Here is a 17530-nt window from a genome sequence, read left to right as displayed (position 1 = left end):
GTTGGTGGGAATGCAAGCTGGTGCAGCCACTCTGGAAAACAGCATGGAGGTTCCTCAAAATGTTGAAAATAGAACTGCCCTATGACCCAGCAATTGCACTATTGGGTATTTACCCTAAAGATACAAACGTAGTGATCCAAAGGGGCACGTGCATCCGAATGTTTATAGCAGCAATGTCCACAATAGCCAAACTATGGAAAGAACCTAGATGTCCATGAACACTATTTCATTTTTGATTTGTTTAGAGAATCTATCCATTGATGTAAGTAGGGTGTGAAAGTCCCCTCCTATTGTATTGCTGCTGATTACTTCCTTTGTTATTAGCTGCTTTATGTATGGGGTGCTCTCTTGTTGGGTACATAAATGTTTACATTTGTTATATATTCTTGTGGATTATCCCTTTTATGGTTATGTAGTCTTTGTCTCGTTAGTCTTTGATTTAAAGTCTTTTGTCTGATTGATACCTGCCTATTGCTGTCTCAGCTCTCTTTTCATTTCCATTTGAATGAGAAATGCTTTTTCCATCCCTTCACTTTCAATCTGCTTGTGTCTTTAAATTTTTTTTTTTTTTTTTTTTTTTAATTTATTTAGTCAGAGAGAGAGAGCGAGAGCGAGCACAGGCAGACAGAGTGGCAGGCAGAGTCAGAGGGAGAAGCAGGCTCCCCGTGGAGCAAGGAGCCCGATGTGGGACTCGATCCCAGGACGCCGGGATCATGACCTGAGCCGAAGGCAGCTGCTTAACCAACTGAGCCACCCAGGCGTCCCTGCTTGTGTCTTTAGATCTAAAAGGAGTCCCTTGTAGGAAGGATATAGATGGGTCTTCCTTTTTTTTTTTTTTTTGGTAGGCTCCATGCCCAGTATGGAGCTCAATGTGGGCTGAAATCACGAGTCAGATGCTCAACTGACTGAGCCACCCAGGCACACCCAGGTCTTGCTTTTTTATCCATTCTGTCACCTTATGTCTTTTGATTGTTGGAGCCTTTAGTCCATTTACATTCAAAGTAATTATTGATAAGCATGTACTTATTGCCATTTTGTTATTTGTTTTTAGTTGTTTTTGTAGTTTTTCTCTGTTCCTTTCTTCTCTTGCTCTCTTCCCCTACAGTTTGCTGGCTTTCTTTAAGGATATACTTGGATTCCTTTTTCTTTATCTTTTTGTACATCTATTTCTGTTTTTTTGTTTGATTTGGTTACCATTATGTTTATATATAACATCTTAGGCATATATCAATCTGTGTTAAATGGATAGTCACTTAAGTGTGAATCCATTTTGGAAGCACTAAATTTTTACTCTTCTCCCCTTCATATTTTCAATGTATGGTATCCTAATTTATATCCTTTTATTTTGTGAATTCCTTGACTGATATTTATAGATACACTTAATTTCACTGGTTTTGTGTTTCCAACTTTTCTTACTGTCTTTCCTTTCCATTCAAAGAGTCCCTTTTAACATTTCCTATTTCCTATAGCACTGGATTAGTGGTGATGAATTCCTTTAACTTTTGTTTGTCTAGGAAACTATTTAGCTTTCCTTCTATTCTGAATGAAAATCTTGCCGGATAGAGTATTCTTGGTTGCAGATTTTGTTCGTTTGTTTGTTTTTTAGCACTTTAAATATATCATGCCACTCTCCTCTGGCCTGCAAAGTTTTTGCTGAAAAATCAGCTGATAACCTTATGGGATTTCCCCTATGTAACTGTTTGCTCTTGCTGTTTTTGAAATTCTCTGTTGATCATTATCTTTTGCCATTTTAAACACTATGTGTCTTGATGTGGACTTCCTTGGCTTGATTTTGTTCGGGTCTCTCTGTGCCTCCTAAATTTGGATATCTGTTTTCTTCCCAAGATTCAGGAATTTTTCAGCTATTACCTCTTCCAATACATTTTCTGTCCCCTTTCTCTCTCTTCTTCTGGAATCCCTATAATGCAAACGTAATTATGCTTGATGGTGTTATTGAGTTCCCTTTAACTTATTTTCATTTTGGGTTTATGGATGTATGCCTCTTGTTCAGCTTGATTACTTTCTATTAGTCTGTCCTTCAGGTCACTGAACTGATCCATTCTTCTGTTTCTTCTAGTTTACTTACTATTTATTCCCTCTAGTATTTTTTAATTTCAGTTATTGAGTTCTTATAAAAGAACCTGTTTTATTCTTTTTGATGTTTTCTGTCTCTTTGTTGAGGGTCTGGCAGAGGGTCTTCCCTCTCTTCTCAAGTCTAGAGAGTATCTTAATGACTGTCACTTTAAATTCTCTTTCAGGTATTTTACTTACCTCTATTTCATTCAGCTCTCTTCTGTGGTTTTGTCCTGATCATTCATTTGGGACATATTCCTCTCCTCATTTTGACTAACTCTTTGTATCTTGACTAGGGAGGGAAATGGTGCCTACCAGCTCGTTTGTTGTTAAAGCCTCCTAAAGATCCCTGCCCCTCCAACACACACTATTATTAAATCTGCTTCTTATATATCTCTGGTGTTTTTCAAACTGCTGCTCTATGCTGTGTCTCAGTGGAGCTGTTTGGTGTGCTGTCTCTTTAAGGGTGAGAACTCAGTTGCCTTTTGTGCTCTGGGTCTCTCAGAGCCAAGCCAGCTGATTTTTTTTTTTTTTTAAAGTTCCAGGTATTAAGCCCCTTTGATTGTAAGAACTCATGAAATTTGGCCCCTCCCATTTTCAAAGCCAAAGATTAGGGGGACTTGTCTTCCGAGAGTGGGTTCCTTGTGCCTGGGGTGGGGTCTGCTCCCCACTGCTACCTGTACCTGTGGTATCCCTCCTTACCATGGACAGTCCTGTAGGTCAGTTTGGCTCCTGACCACATCTCTGTCCTTCCTGCCCTCTTTGATGTGTTCTCTTCTTTTATATTTTGCTGTGGAGACTCTGTTCTTTCAGTCTATGGGTTGTCATCAGGGCTCAGAAATAAGCATACTTGGGTAGAGCAATCTTATCACAATGTACTCTCAGGAGATTTTGTTGGATAAAAATTCCTCCATAAAGTCTTCTTTCTCACTGGAAAGACCCTTACTAGGAATTGCAAACTAATCCTTGTGCCAAAGAACTCCAGGAAATAGACTCTTGGATTCATGTAATTCACCTAAAGAAAGCACCAAACTATAACTGGACCTGATGGCATAAAAAAATAAAGATTTCCTGGAATTGAAGCATGTGACATCTGATGAGACAGCTTTCTCAGGATTCCTGGACCAGGCCTGTATACATTTTACTCACCATTGATGCTTCTTTATCTTTTATGGGAAGACAATGCCTCTTCTTTATTTCCCAAGACCTTGTAAAAGGCAGAAACCTCTTTTGATTATAGCTTTTTGGAAATCGCTTCATCATGATCCTGGGACAAATTCGTTTTCTGCCTGCTCTATTTTTGAAGGGTTAGAAAGTTCAGAATTCACAAGTCTTTCATCTGAACTATCGACTAACTTTGGATTCTTATCCAGATTCATGGTTTCTGAGTTTGCAACCATAGACTGTATTTTTAATAACACATTTGATTCCAAATGGTTCTTTGAGATAACAATACTGTTGTAAAACATCTTTGAGTTTGTGCTGTTTTGTAAAAAGTTCATCAGCTACTGCTTCACATTTATTCCTGCACTGTAACTTCTCATGATGCCTCATTAATTCTTTTTTAGTGTTGTCTTCTAGTTTCTATGATTCTGTTTTCATGGTCTCTATAATTGGAGCTTCCCAGGAGGGATACATGACTCCAGGTTTGCCTTCATAGGATTTCTCTCCCATAAGTTGGAATAAGTGTCAATAAATATTTCAGTGGCTACTTCAGACCTAGAGTCCTGGTTTAGAACCATTATAGAAAATGGAATTGGTATGTTACTTCTGTTTTTTATATATAACTTTTTATTTTGTTGCCTGTTAGACTTTAAAAAAAATGTTGTATCCACTAACGTGATGCCAGCTCAACCCTTTGAGATGATTTCTAATACTTAGGACCTTGAGTAGATACTACTTTGGTTGAGAGATCCTGAGAGTTTCTCCCTCCTAATCTTCCTTGTTACTCAAATGTGACCTTCAGGGCTTTCCAACTATAGAAGTACTTTCTCTTCAATGTAGGCTGTGGCAGCAGGGGAAGACCCTTCCCCGTACTAAGGGACAAAACCACTAAATGTGGGATACTTCCCTCTTGATGAGTTATGCTTTCAAAAAAAGATCTTGATCAAAAGTGGGAAATGTGAAAATTAACAAAAGGAAACCTCACTTAGAATAGAGTTGGGAAGCCAACAGGGGGAGCCGCCATGTCCTGGTGGTTCTGGCTCATCAACAGCAGACCCAACAGAAGATGTCTGGGTACCTTGCACGTGGATACTACTTTACTCAGTAAGAAGGATTTCCTCCTCCCCCAGTTAAGCCCAGGTAATTAGAGACTGTCACAACTTAGCCAATGAAAAACCACTATATTTCAAGTTTCTAGTTTACTCCAGTTGACTTTTTATTTATAACAGCCTCCTCAATTTCCCCTTTTCCTCTATAAAAAAGCATTCCTCTCCTTTGTTCTGCAGATTTACCAATGCTGTTCCCATAGCTTGTTTGTCCTGGATTGTAATTCTCTGCTATTCCCAAATAAACTCCTTTTTTTGCTGGTAAAATAACCGGCAGTTTTATTTTTAAAGCTAACAGTCCAAAGGGCAATTCTTTTTTAAAGACTGGAAAATTTCCAGTTCTCAATCTAACAGATTTTGAAGCAGAGACAGTAAAATGCCAGTAAAAAGGTATATGTATATTGCTTAGAAGAAGTAAAGGTGGTAAAGTGTTTGTAAAGAAGCTTAGTGTGACAACCCTAACATCTGAAAGACTTATTTATCATGGCCTCCAATACCTCTGTGGTCTTATTCAAGGGAGCAAAATTTTGTTCACTTACATGTTCATGATAAACAGTCTTTTTTTGTTTCTGACCTATATTCTTCAAACAAGATGAGACTACATTGCTCATTTTTCCCTTATGTTTTACAGTTGATTCATCCAGTTACATTTTTAGGATTTCTATTATATCACAATCTCTCGGTATTCAAACTTAAACTAAACAAATTCAATCTTAATGATCAGAATTAAAATAGGGGATAAGGTTTATGATGGGAATATGAGTCTAAAATCTCCAGAAACAGTGAGCCATTCCAATTTCACATTCTATTTTTATTTTGGTGGGCAACTGCCTAAGAGAAAAATGGGTTATGCATAGTTAATTCTGAAAAGTAAAAAATAAAAACTTAAGGCTACTGGGAAAATTTAAGAAATGTCTGGTTTAATTCTTATACCCAGTTCTCTGCCACCCCTCACCCATCCATTCTCCTCACGGTGACCCAAGGATTCATGATCTCTCCCCGTTTCTCATTTGTTAATGCAAATCTTATGTCCTTCCCCTGCTTAAAACACTATAATGACTGCCCATTCATCACAAGATAAAATAGAAAATCCTCAGTAATCTACAAAGTTGTACTTGATCTACCTACCTTACTAGTCTTACCTGATTTCATGTTACTTTCAGGATTTCTGTTCTCTAGCCCCATTGATACTAGTTTGGTTCCAGAAATTCAGAATTCTTCTGAGGTATTGAGACATTCACCTGTTTTGCTTCCCTCCGCTGAGAATGCCTTTTTATGGGTAATCCTCCATCATGTCTAGGTCATTGCCCAGATTTCAGTTTTTCCCCAAAGTGTGTAGTTCTCAGAAGTTTCCTGCCCTACCAGGGAAGCAGGCCCCTTTATATGCTGTCATGGCTGCCTGCATTCCCCTGTAGCCCTTAGCACTATTGTAATTGAACAGCTTATGAACCTGGTCTCTTTAACTTCTGTCACTAATGTCTAGCAATATGCATTCCCTAAACCTTACTAGAATTCAATAAATATTTCCTACATCAATGAATTAGTGAGACTTATGTGCTTCTTGAATTATCTGTGGGGGGAAAATACTGGTAAAATATAACGTCCACCAGCTTAGAATTATTCTAAGAAGTCTGTTTTGCCAAAACCATTCATAGTAAATGCACTCTCTGGTATATTTGTATAGGTGGAGTGGCTCTATCTGCAGCAGCCAGAAACGAGTATTAATCAACCTTTCTCTTACTTTACTCATTCAATTAGTTATAAAGTCCTATTAATTATGCCGTTAGGATCCTCCATATCTATTCATTTATCTTATTTATCTCTACCTTTCTACAAGTTTAGAGGTCACCATCATCTTTGGATAGATTCTTCTAACAGCTGTCCTGTTATTATTTCAGTTTTAGTGTCTCTTCCCACTTTAGCTTAAGGTGTTTTTCTAAAATGTATATATAAATGCATACCTAGAATGTATACATTCTCCTTTTAAAACTCTTTCCCTCAGGTTAATGTGCTAATTTCTCTGCAGGTTTACAAAGCCTGTTAGGACTTAACCCTGCCTACAACTCTTGGGCTCTTTACTGCGGTCTCCTGCCAAATTCAAGGTGTCCGCTACACTTAATACGTACTCATGCAATCACTGTGCTTTCTCTGCCTTCAGGTCTTGGCTCTTTCCATGATTTCTTCCTGGCCCTACTTTTGAGGCCTGGCTAATTTCTCCCACCACCAGTTATATTAGGGACACCTATGTCTTACTTGCTGTTGTACTCTTAATGCCTGGCTTATGATCAGTGTTTAATGTTATTTGGGGTGATCAGCATTGTATTCTAGGTTCAAGTGATGATGCTTATCTTTGTTGTTTTGGCAGGTGTTTGTTTTTGATGTTGGAAGTAAAGCTTGGAAATTTTATGATTGGTCCCAGATTACAACTGTGGTGAATTTTGGAAAATATGACCCAGAACTTATGTGTTATGCTCATTCACATGGAGCCAGAGTAGTGCTAAAAGGTGAGTTACAGTTTTTACCAGATGTGTCTGGCCAATTGGTAAGTTGACTTGTATTGTTTGCCATCCTGACTTTCCAGAAAATTCCCTTTTCATGTTTATCTGGTTTATTTATTTATTTATTTTTATGTTTTTTTTTTATTATTTTTTTAATTTTTTATTTTTTATAAACATATATTTTTATCCCCAGGGGTACAGGTCTGGGAATCACCAGGTTTACACACTTCACAGCACTCACCAAAGCACATACCCTCCATTGTCTTACAATTAATCTTAGATACTAATTCATTTCACAGATAGTTATTCTTAAAGAATTAAGCTACTATGATTTTGAGCAAAATGTGAATCATGATTAGCATGATGACTTTTAGCTAGTCAGTCTTCAATTTCTACTTCTAATTTGAGAATTATGTTACTTATTATTCATAATGGTTATTTGGGGGATTGAGACTTTATTATTATTTTGGTATATGATTTCTCTACTTGGAAAACTTAAATTGGGGACTTAGTATTCCAAACTAATGAGATGTTTTAAAGGGTTTTTGAAATAAATGTCATTAATCTGCAAAAAGCATATATGCACAAAGGATGTATATTTCTTCCATAGGAGATGTACCCTTAAAGGATATCATCAATCCTAGTTTCAGAGCATCCTGGATAGCTCAAAAAGTTAAGTTGGCCAAAACACAATACATGGATGGAATTAATATAGACATAGAACAAGAAGCTAATTGTTTATCACCTGAATATTATGCATTAACCAATTTAGTCAAAGAAACCACAGACTCTTTCCATCGTGAAATTAAGGGATCACAGGTAAAAGTTCTTTTTTTTTTTTTTTTTTTTTTTTTTGGAAACTCCTTATTTTCCATATCAAAATGTATTCATGAAGGTGTGACTAATAGAATCTCAGTTTTACTGAGTAGGAAAGAATTTCAGCACATATATTCTAAAAATATTTTCTGGAACTTTTGAGGTTCTTATTAGAGAAGTTTTACAGAATTTTAAGGTGCTCTGTTCTCTATCCTTATGAAGACACAGCATTGTTTTGCAGCAGGTTAGAGATATTAGAGATAGAGATCAGCAAGAATAAGGACGTGCTTAGCTGTCCAGGCTCTGCTTTCACCAGGGCAGGTCTCCTGCCTAAGAGTAGACATAGTCCTGGGGGAAGTGTCTCACTCACTTCATAGGCTTGCTTTACTTGTAAAGCACCTGATGTCCAAGAAAGCTCAAAGGACTAACTTCATAGAGTTAGAGCTATGACAGAGGCCTCCGCGTTGCCATAGTGAGCAAGATTAGAGCGGAAGATTACAGCAAAAGGCATCTTGCCGGGCAATATATGGGTAATAAAAGATAATGTGGCCCTGGATCAGTGATCTCAAACCTGGTCGCATATTAAGATAACCAAGGCTTGTCTCCTCCCCTCCCCTTCTTATCCTCTCCCCGCTCCTTTCCTCCCTCTCCTCCTCGCCCTCACCCCCTTCTCTTCTCTTCTGCATCCTTCTCTCTCTCTCTCTCTCTCTCTCTCTCTCTCTCTCTCTCTTTTAAAGAGAGAGCATGCATGCATGCAAACAGGCAGGAGAGGGGCAAAGGGAGGAGGAGAGAGAAATTTAAATAGGCTCCATGCTCAGCACAGAGCCTGGTACCAGGGCTTGATCTCATGACCCTGAAATCATGACCTGAGCCAAAATCATGACCTGAGCCAAAATCAAGAGTTGGATACTAACCAACTGAGACACCCAGGCACCCCAAGCAAGTCAAATGAATTTTTTGTTTTTTCAGTGGGTATAAAGTTATGTTTACACTACACTATAGTCTATTGAGTGTGCAATAGTATTACATCTGAAAAGTAATGTAAATACCTTAATTAAAAAGTACCTCATTGCTAATACTAACCATCATCTGAGCTTTTCAGCAAGTTGTAATCTCTTTGATCAGGGTGATAGTTGCTGAAGGTTGGGGAGGCAGTGGCGATTTCTTAAAACAATGTTTGCTGCACTGATGTACTCTTCCTTTCACAATTTCTCTATAGCATGCAGTGTTGTTTAAATAGCATTTTACCCACAGTGGAACTTCTTCCAAAATTGGAGTCCATTCTCTCAAATCCTGCTGCTGCTAAATTGCCTAAATTTATGTGATATTCTAAATCTTTTGTTGTCATTGCAACCATTTTCACAGCATCTTCACCAGGAGTAGATTCCATCTCAAGAAATCACTCTCTTTGCTCATTCATAAGAAGCAATTCACATGGAAGTTTTATCATGACACAGTAGCCTTTCAGTCACATCCTCAGGCTCCACTTCTAATTCTAGTTCTCCTGCTAGGTCTACCTCATCTGCAGTTACTGCCTCCATGAAAGTCTTAAATCCCTCAACATCCTTCATGAGAGTGGGTATGAACCCTCCTGTTCCAAACTCCTCTTACTGTTAATATTTTGATTTTTCCCATGAATCACAAACGTTCTTAATGACAACTAGAATGGTGAATCCTTTCCAGAGGTTTTCAGTTTACTTTGCCCAGATCTATCAGCAGAATCACTGTCTATGGCAATTATAGTCCTATCAAATATGTTTAAGTAATAAAAGTTGAAATTTGGAATGACTCTTTGATCCCTGGGCTGCAGAATGGACCTTGTGTTAGCAGACATGGAAACAACATTCATGTCATTGTCCATCTCCAGTGACCAGGTACATTGTCAATGAACAGTCACATTTTTTTAAAAGATTTTATTTATTTATTTGACAGATAGAGATCACAAGTAGGCAGAGAGGCAGGCAGAGAGAGAGGAGGAAGCAGGCTCCCCGCTGAGCAGAGAGCCTGATGCGGGGCTCGATCCCAGAACCCTGAGATCATGACCTGAGCCGAAGGCAGAGGCTTAACCTACTGAGCCACCCAGGTGCCCCGAACAGTCGTATTTTGAAAGGAATCTTTCCTCAGTAGTTCTCAACAGTGGGCTTAGAACATTCAGTAAACCGTGTTGCAAACAGATGTGTCCTCATCCAGGCTTTGTTGTTCCATTTCAGGCTGAGTAGATTTAACGTAATTCTTAAGGGCCCTAGGATTTTCAGAATGGTCAATGAGAAGTGGCTTCAACTTGAAGTAATTAGCTACTTTAGTCCCTACTGAGAGACTGCATGTCTTATGAAGACTTGAAGCCAGCCATCGACCTCTTTCTAGGTGTGGAAGTTCTAGATGGCATCTTTTTCCAATAGAAGGCTGTTTTGTCTATCTTGAAAATCTGTTGTTTACTATAGCCACCTTCATTAATGATCTTAGCTAGATCTTCTAGATAACTCACTACAACTTCTATATCAGCACTTGCTGCTTCACCTTGCACTTTTTTTTTTTTTTAAGATTTTATTTATTTATTTGACAGAGAGATCACAAGTAGGCAGAGGTGGGGAGGGGGAGGCAGGGTCCCTGCCGAGCAGAGAGCCCGACGTGGGGCCCAATCCCAGGACCCTGAGATCATGACCTGACCAAAGGCAGAGAGAGGCCTAACCCACTGAGCCACCCAGGCACCCAACTTTTTCTTTTTTTTAATGGAGAAAACTTGTTCCCTTAAACTTCATGAGCCAACCTCTGCTGCTTCAAACTTACTTTTGCAGCTTCCTCACTTCTCCCAACCTTCACAGAATTTAAGGCCTTATGCTCTGGATTAGGTTATGGCTTAAGGGAATGTTGTGGTTGGTTTGATCTTCCATCCAGACCTCTACAACTTTTTCCGTATCAGCAATATAGCTGTTTTGCTTTTTTACAATCCATATGTTCACTGGAGCAGCACTTTCTATTTTCTTCAAGAACTTTTTGCTTTCACAACTTGGCTGTTTGGCATAAGAAGCCTAGCTTTTGGCCTATCTCAGCTATTGACATACTTTCCTTAATCGTTTCTAACTTTTGATTCGAAGTGAGAGATGTGTGACTCTTCCTCTCACTTGAACACTTAGAGGCCATTGTAGAGTTATTAATTTGTGTTTTTTATTATTATTGATTTGTTTTAATTTCAATGTTGTGTCTCGGGGAATAGGTAGGCCAAGAGGAGGGATGGAGACAGGGAAACAGCCAGTGGGTAGAGCAGTCAGAACACACACATTTATGGGTTGTTTGCCATCTATATGCGCATGATTTGTTGCACCCTAAAGCTCTTACAAGAGTAACATGAAAAATCTCTGATAACAAATCAGAGCAAATAATGAAAAAGTTTCGTATATTGTGAGAATTACCAAAATGGGACACAGAGAAATAAAGTGAGCAAATGCTTTTGGGATAATGGTGCTGATAGACTTGCTTGATGTGGGGGTTGCCAAAAACTTTAAATCTGTAAAAAAAAAAAAAAAAAAAAGTGCATTATCTGTGAAGCACAATAAAATGAGATATACCTATACCAAGACTAAATAATGAGATTTTTTGAAGGTGGAGACCAGCTCTTTTCTATCTCACACAGTGTTAAAAATTGTTTAGCGAATAAATGATACCTGCCTTTCAAAAACTTTAAATAGGAAATATATGCATATGAAATATATATTATATTCCATATAAATAGGTTTAGAGTTACTGGTTTAAGAATCACCAGATAAAATATCTCAAGAGACTGATTCAGTAGGTCTGGCATAGAGCCTAAGAACTGTATTATTTACCAACTGTGTTGAGAGATTTTGGTACAGTTGGTCAACATGAATTTGAGATTCATTGGAAAATAGTAAAGGATGTAAGGATTGATATGCCTGTGGCTTTATATAAATTAAGGAAGTTTTGTCAGTGTAGAATTTGGCTTTTCAGCTGAGTACGACTTACTACTTTCCCCTCACCACCTCTCCTCTGCCAACTACTAGTTCTCTGTATTTAGAAGTCTGTTGTTTGTTCCTTTGCTCACTTTTTTTTGTTTCTTAAATCCCACATATGACTGAAATCATATAATATTTGTCTTTGACTTATTTCACTTAGCACAATACCTTCTAGGTCCATCCATTTTGTTGCAGAGGGCAAGATCTCATTTCTTTATGGCTGAGAAATATTCCATCATACATATATAGACAGAGAGGGAGGGAAAGTGGGAGAGAGAGGGGGAGACAGACACAGAAATACTCCCACATCTCCTTTATTCCTTCAACTATGGATAGACACGTGGATAGCTTCCACATCTTGACTATCATAAATAATGCTGCAGTAAACATAGGGATGCATATCTTTTTAAATTAGTGTTTTCAATTTCTTAGGGTAAATACCCAGTAGTGGAATTGTTGGATCATAGGACATTTCTAATTTTAATTTTTTTGAGGACACTCCATACTGTTTTCCATAGTGAATACACAAATTCACATTCTCACCAACAGGGCACAAATGTTCTCCACATCCTTGTCAATACTTAAATTTGTCTTTTTGATATTAGCTGTTTTGATAGGTGATATCTCCTTGAGGTTTTGATTTTCATTTCCTTGGTGATTAATAATGTTGAGCATCTTTTTATGTGTCTGTTCTGTTGGCTATTCGTATATCTTCTTTGGAAAAATATCTATTCAGGTCCTTTGCCTTTTTTTTTTTTTTAAAAGATTTTATTCATTTATTTGACAGGCAGAGATCACAAGTAGGCAGAGAGGCAGGCAGAGAGAGAGAAGGAAGCAGGCTTCCTGCTGATCAGAGAGCCCAATGCGGGGCTCGATCCCAGGACCCTGGAATCATGACCTGAGCAGAAGGCAGAGGCTTTAACCCACTGAGCCACCCAGGTGCCCCCTTTGTCCTTTTTTAATTGGACTATTTGTGTTTTGGGTTTTGTGTACATTTTTTATATATTTTGGATATTAACACCTTCTTGGATGTATCATTCACAAAGATCTCCCATTCAATAGGTTTTTCATTTTGTTGGTTTCCTTCACTGTGCAAAAGCTTTTTATTTTGTTGTAGTCCCAATAGTTTATTTTTGCTTTTATTTCCCTTGCCTGTGAAGGCGTATCTAGAAAAATGTTGCTAAGGCTTATCTTAGATTACTAGCCATGTTTTCTTCTAGAATACTTTTGGTTTCAGGACTCACATTTAGATCTTTAAACCATCTTCATATATGGGTTGAGAAAGTGGTCCAATTTCATTCTTCTGCATGTTGCTGTCTTATTTTCCCATTAACATTTGTTGAAGAGATATTCCCCATTGTATACTCTTGCCATCTCTGTTGTAGATTGACGTAAAAATGTGGGTTTATTTCTGGCCTTTCTATTCTGTACCATTGAAATTTGTGTTTCTTTTTGTGCCAGTACCATACTGTTTTGATTATTATAGCTTTGTGAAGTATATTTTGAAATCTGGAATTTTGATACTTCCAACTTTGTTCATTATACCATAAGGAGTTTAGTATTATTTATTCTAGGTCTGTTTAAAAAAAAATTGGCGCTTTTATCTTAAAGGATTGCATTAAATCTGTAGATGGCTTTGGGTAGTATGGACATTTTAACAATATTAATTCTTCCAATAGCTTTCCATTTGTGTCATGTTTAGTTTCTTTCATAAATGTTTTATAGTTTATAGAATACAAGTCTTTCACCTCCTTGGTTAAGTTATTCCTAGGTTTTTTTTTTTATTATTCTTGGTGCAATCATAAATGGAATTATTCTTAATTTCTCTTTCTGCTACTTCATTATTAGGTATTGAAATGCAACAGGTTTCTGTATATTAACTTTGTGTCCTGCAACTTTACTGAACTAATTTATCAGTTCAAGTTTTTTGTTGCAGTCTTTAGGGTTTTTTATTTATAGTATCATGTCCTATGAAAATAATAACAATTTTACTTCTTCCTTACCAATTTGGATGCCCTTTATTTCTTGTTTGATTGCTACAGCTAGGACTTCTAATACTGTATTGAAAGTGGTAAATGTGGACATCCTCTGTCAAAATAATTTAAAAAAAAAAGAATTTTCTGCATCTATTGTTATGATCATATGACTTTTATCTTTGGTGTACTGTGGTGTACCATGTTGGTATGTGGATATTGAACCATCCTTGCATCTCTGGAATAAATCCTGCTAGCTCTTAGTGGATAATTCATTTTTTTTTTTTTAAGACTTTATTTTATTTATTTGAGAGGGAGAGAGATCACAAGTAGGTAGAGAGGCAGGCAATGAGAGAGGGTGGGGGTGGGGGGGACGCAGGCTCCCCACTGAGCAGAGAGCCCGATCCTGGCTTGATTCCAGGACCCTGAGATCATGATCTGAGATGAAGGCAGAGGCTTAACCCACTGAGCCACCCAGGTGCCCCAGTGGATGATTCTTTTAATATGTTGTTGAATCTGCAACAATATATTGTTGAATATTGGTTTGCTAATATTTTCTTGGCTTGTTGTTTTCCCTTTTTTGTATTATCTTTGTCTTGTTTTGGTGTTAGGATCTCACATAATCAATGTGGAGTTTTTCTTCCTTTTTTTTTTTTTTTTTTTTTGTAAGCGGTGGTGAAGACTTTGAGAATAGGTATTACCTCTTTTTTTAGTGTTTAGTAGAACTGACCTGTGACAACATCTGGTTTTGGACTTTTGTTTGTTGGGAGATTTTAGATTATAAATTCAATTTTGTTGCTATTAATTGGTCTGATCAGATTTTTTATTTTTGCCTAATTTCTTTTTGGGAGGTTCTATATTTCTAGGAATTTATTCACTTTTTTAGGATGTCCAAGTTGCATTTAGTTTTTTGGTAGTAGTTTATTATAATCTTCTGTATTTCTGTGGAGTTGGCTCTTCTATTTCTGATTTGAGTCCTGTATTCTTGACGGATTTGGCTAAAGTTTTCTTACCTTTATCTTTTCAAAGAAATAGTTGTTTCACTGATTTTTTTTAATTCTTTCATTTATTTATTAATCAGATCTTTTTTCTTTACTTTTTTTTTTTTTAAAGATTTTATTTATTCATTTGACAGAGAGAAATCACAAGTACACTGAGAGGCAGGCAGAGAGAGAGAGAAGGAAGCAGGCTCCCCGCTGAGCAGAGAGCCTGATGCGGGACTCGATCCCAGGACCCTGAGATCACGACCTGAGCCGAAGGCAGCGGCTTAACCCACTGAGCCACCCAGGCGCCCCAGATCTTTTTTATTTTCTTTGAGCTTTTTTCCCCTAGTTCCTTTAGGTGTAAGGTTGGAGTGTCTATTTGAGATCTGTCTTGTTTCCTGAGGTAGTCCTATAAACTTCCCTCCTACTACTGCTTTTTCTGTGTCCCATAGATTTTGGACCATACTATTTTCATATTTGTCTCCGTATATTATCTGTTTTCTCTTTGTCAACCTATTATTATTGTTCAGTGGCATGCTGGTTAGCCTCCATGTGTTTGTGTTTGTTTTTTTCTATTTTTTTTTCCTGGTAATTTCTAGTTTCATTCCATTGTGGTTGGAAAATATGCTTAATATGATTTCAGTTTTCTTGAATTTATTAAGACTTGTTTTGTGGCCTAACGTGATTTATCTTGGAGAATGTTCCATGTGTGTTTGAAAAGAATGTGTATTCTGTGGTTTGGGATGAAATGTTATTTATACACACACACACACACACACACACTATTTATATGTGTATATATATATAATATATATATGAAAACATTTTTAAAATATATATTTGTTAAGTCCATCTAGTCTGATGTGTCATTGAAAGCCACTGTTTCCTTTTTTTATCTCTGGATGAATTATCCATTGATGTATGTGGGGTTTAAAATCCTCTACCATTATGTATTGCTGTCCCTTTTTTCCTTTAGGTATGTTAATATTTGCTTTATGTAGTTAAATACTCGATGTTGGCTGCATAATAGATATTTACAACTGTTGAATCCTCTCATTGGATTCAATGATCCTTTTATCATTATGTATGCTCACCTTAGTCTCTTTTTTAAAACTAAATTTTATTTTTTTTCAGTGTTCCAAAATTCATTGTTTATGACCATACCCAGAGCTCTATGCAATACATGCCCTCCTTAATACCCGCCACCAGGTTCACCCAACCCCCACCCTTCTCCCCTCCAAAGCCCTCTGTTTGTATGTCAGAGTCCACAGTCTTGTTTTAAAGTCTGTTAGGTCTGATATAAGTATTGATAACGCATCTTTTTTTTTTTTTTTAAGGTTTCATTTATTTAACCGAAAGAGAGAGAGTAGCAGAGGGAGAGGGTGAAGCAGTTTCCCTGCTGAGCAGGGAGCCTGACATGGAACTTGATCCCAGGACCCTGAGATCATGACCCAAGCTGAAGGCAGACACTTAAAACTGAGCCACCCAGGTGCCTGCACCCTTTTTTTCCCGCCTTCCATTTTTTCATCCTGTTATTTTTCCCTTAGCTATTTTTTCCCCTGATATTTTTTTCATCCTGTTACTTTCAGTGTGTATGTGTCTTTAGGTCTGAAATGAATCTCTTGCAGGAATGTACTGATGGGTCCTTTTTTTTTGTTTTATTGGTTGTTGTTGTTTTTTGATGGGTCTTTTTTTTTTTTTAACCCTTTTGTCTAGGTCTTTTGGAATATTTAGACCACTTACATTTAAAGGAATTTTTTAAAAAAGATTTATTAGGGAAAGCATGCGCACAGGTGGGAGGGGCAGAGGAAGAAGGGGAGAGAGAGAGTCTTAAGTAGACCCTGTGTTGAACATGAAGGCTGACACAGGGCTCAGTCTCACAACTCTGAGATCACACCATGAGGTAAAACCAAGAGTTGCACATTTAACCAACTGTACCACCCAGGTGCCCCTTTAGTAATTATTGGTAGGTATGTACCTATAGACATTTTGTGTTCTGATTTTTTAGGTAGATTTTTTCTCTCCCTTTCTTCTTCTCTTGCTCTCTGTAATGGATGACTTTTTTAGTGTTTTGCTTTATCATTTTTTGGGGGTATTGTAAGTTTTTGGTTTGTGGTTACCAAGAGGTTCATATATAATATTTTAAGTATATAGCTGTCTATAATAAGTTAATGGTCAGTTATGTTCAAACACATTTTATATGAACTTCATCTTTAGTCCCTCCCATGTATATGTGGTCATATTTTGTATCTTCCTATTTTGTGAGTCCCATTAACTACTTTTTTAGATATAATTGATGTTACTACTTTTGTCTTTTAACCTTCATACTAGCTTTATAAGTGATTTCTCTACTACCTTTATTGTGTTCCTTTCACTCATGAAATTTTTTCATTATTTTCTTCTAATATGGCCTTTTTCTTCACTTAAGGGAGTACCTTTACATTTCTTGTAACTGTGGTGATAAATTTCTTTAACTTTTGTTTGGGAAACTCTCCCTCTCCTTCAATTCTGAATGATAACTTTGCCAGGTAGAATATTCTTGGAGGTTTTTCCCTTGCCATGCTTTCAGTATATCATGCCAGTCCCTTCTGGCCTCCAAAGTTTCTGCTGAATAATACGCTGATTGCTGGGGCATCTGGGTGGCTCAGTGGGTTTAGCCTCTGCCTTCGACCCAGGTCATGGTCTCAGGGTCCTGGGATTGAGCCCACATCAGGCTCTCTGCTCAGCAGGGAACCTGCTTCTCCCTCTCTCACCTTCTCTGCCGACTTGTGATCTCTCTCTCTCTGTCAAATAAAGAAATCAAATCTTTAAAAAAAAAAGAAAAGAATACGCTGATTGCTTTAACCTTTGTATGTAACTAATTCTTTTTGCTGCTTTTAAAATTCTTTCTTTAATCTTTGACATTTTAATTATTATTGTTTTGTGGCCATCCTTGAGTTCATCTTA

At 37.4% G+C, this 17530-nt stretch overlaps 1 protein-coding gene across 5 annotated transcripts in view; it reads left to right on the top strand.

The window, feature by feature from the left end:
* CTBS (chitobiase) overlaps positions 1 to 17530 on the top strand; it is a 61845-nt gene that overhangs the window by 28408 nt on the left and 15907 nt on the right. For all 5 annotated transcript variants that reach the window (XM_045064788.1, XM_045064787.1, XM_045064790.1 and 2 more), the window contains 2 exons: positions 6709 to 6847; positions 7452 to 7660. In XM_045064788.1, coding sequence (XP_044920723.1) covers positions 6709 to 6847; positions 7452 to 7660 — 348 coding nt within the window. The remainder of the gene's footprint in view (positions 1 to 6708; positions 6848 to 7451; positions 7661 to 17530) is intronic.

Source organism: Mustela putorius, unplaced genomic scaffold (genome assembly GCF_011764305.1).
Source record: "Mustela putorius furo isolate JIRA1106 unplaced genomic scaffold, ASM1176430v1.1 tig00003853_pilon_pilon_pilon, whole genome shotgun sequence".
NCBI classification, from domain to species: Eukaryota; Metazoa; Chordata; class Mammalia; order Carnivora; family Mustelidae; genus Mustela; species Mustela putorius.
This window is presented reverse-complemented; position numbering and strand designations above follow the sequence as displayed.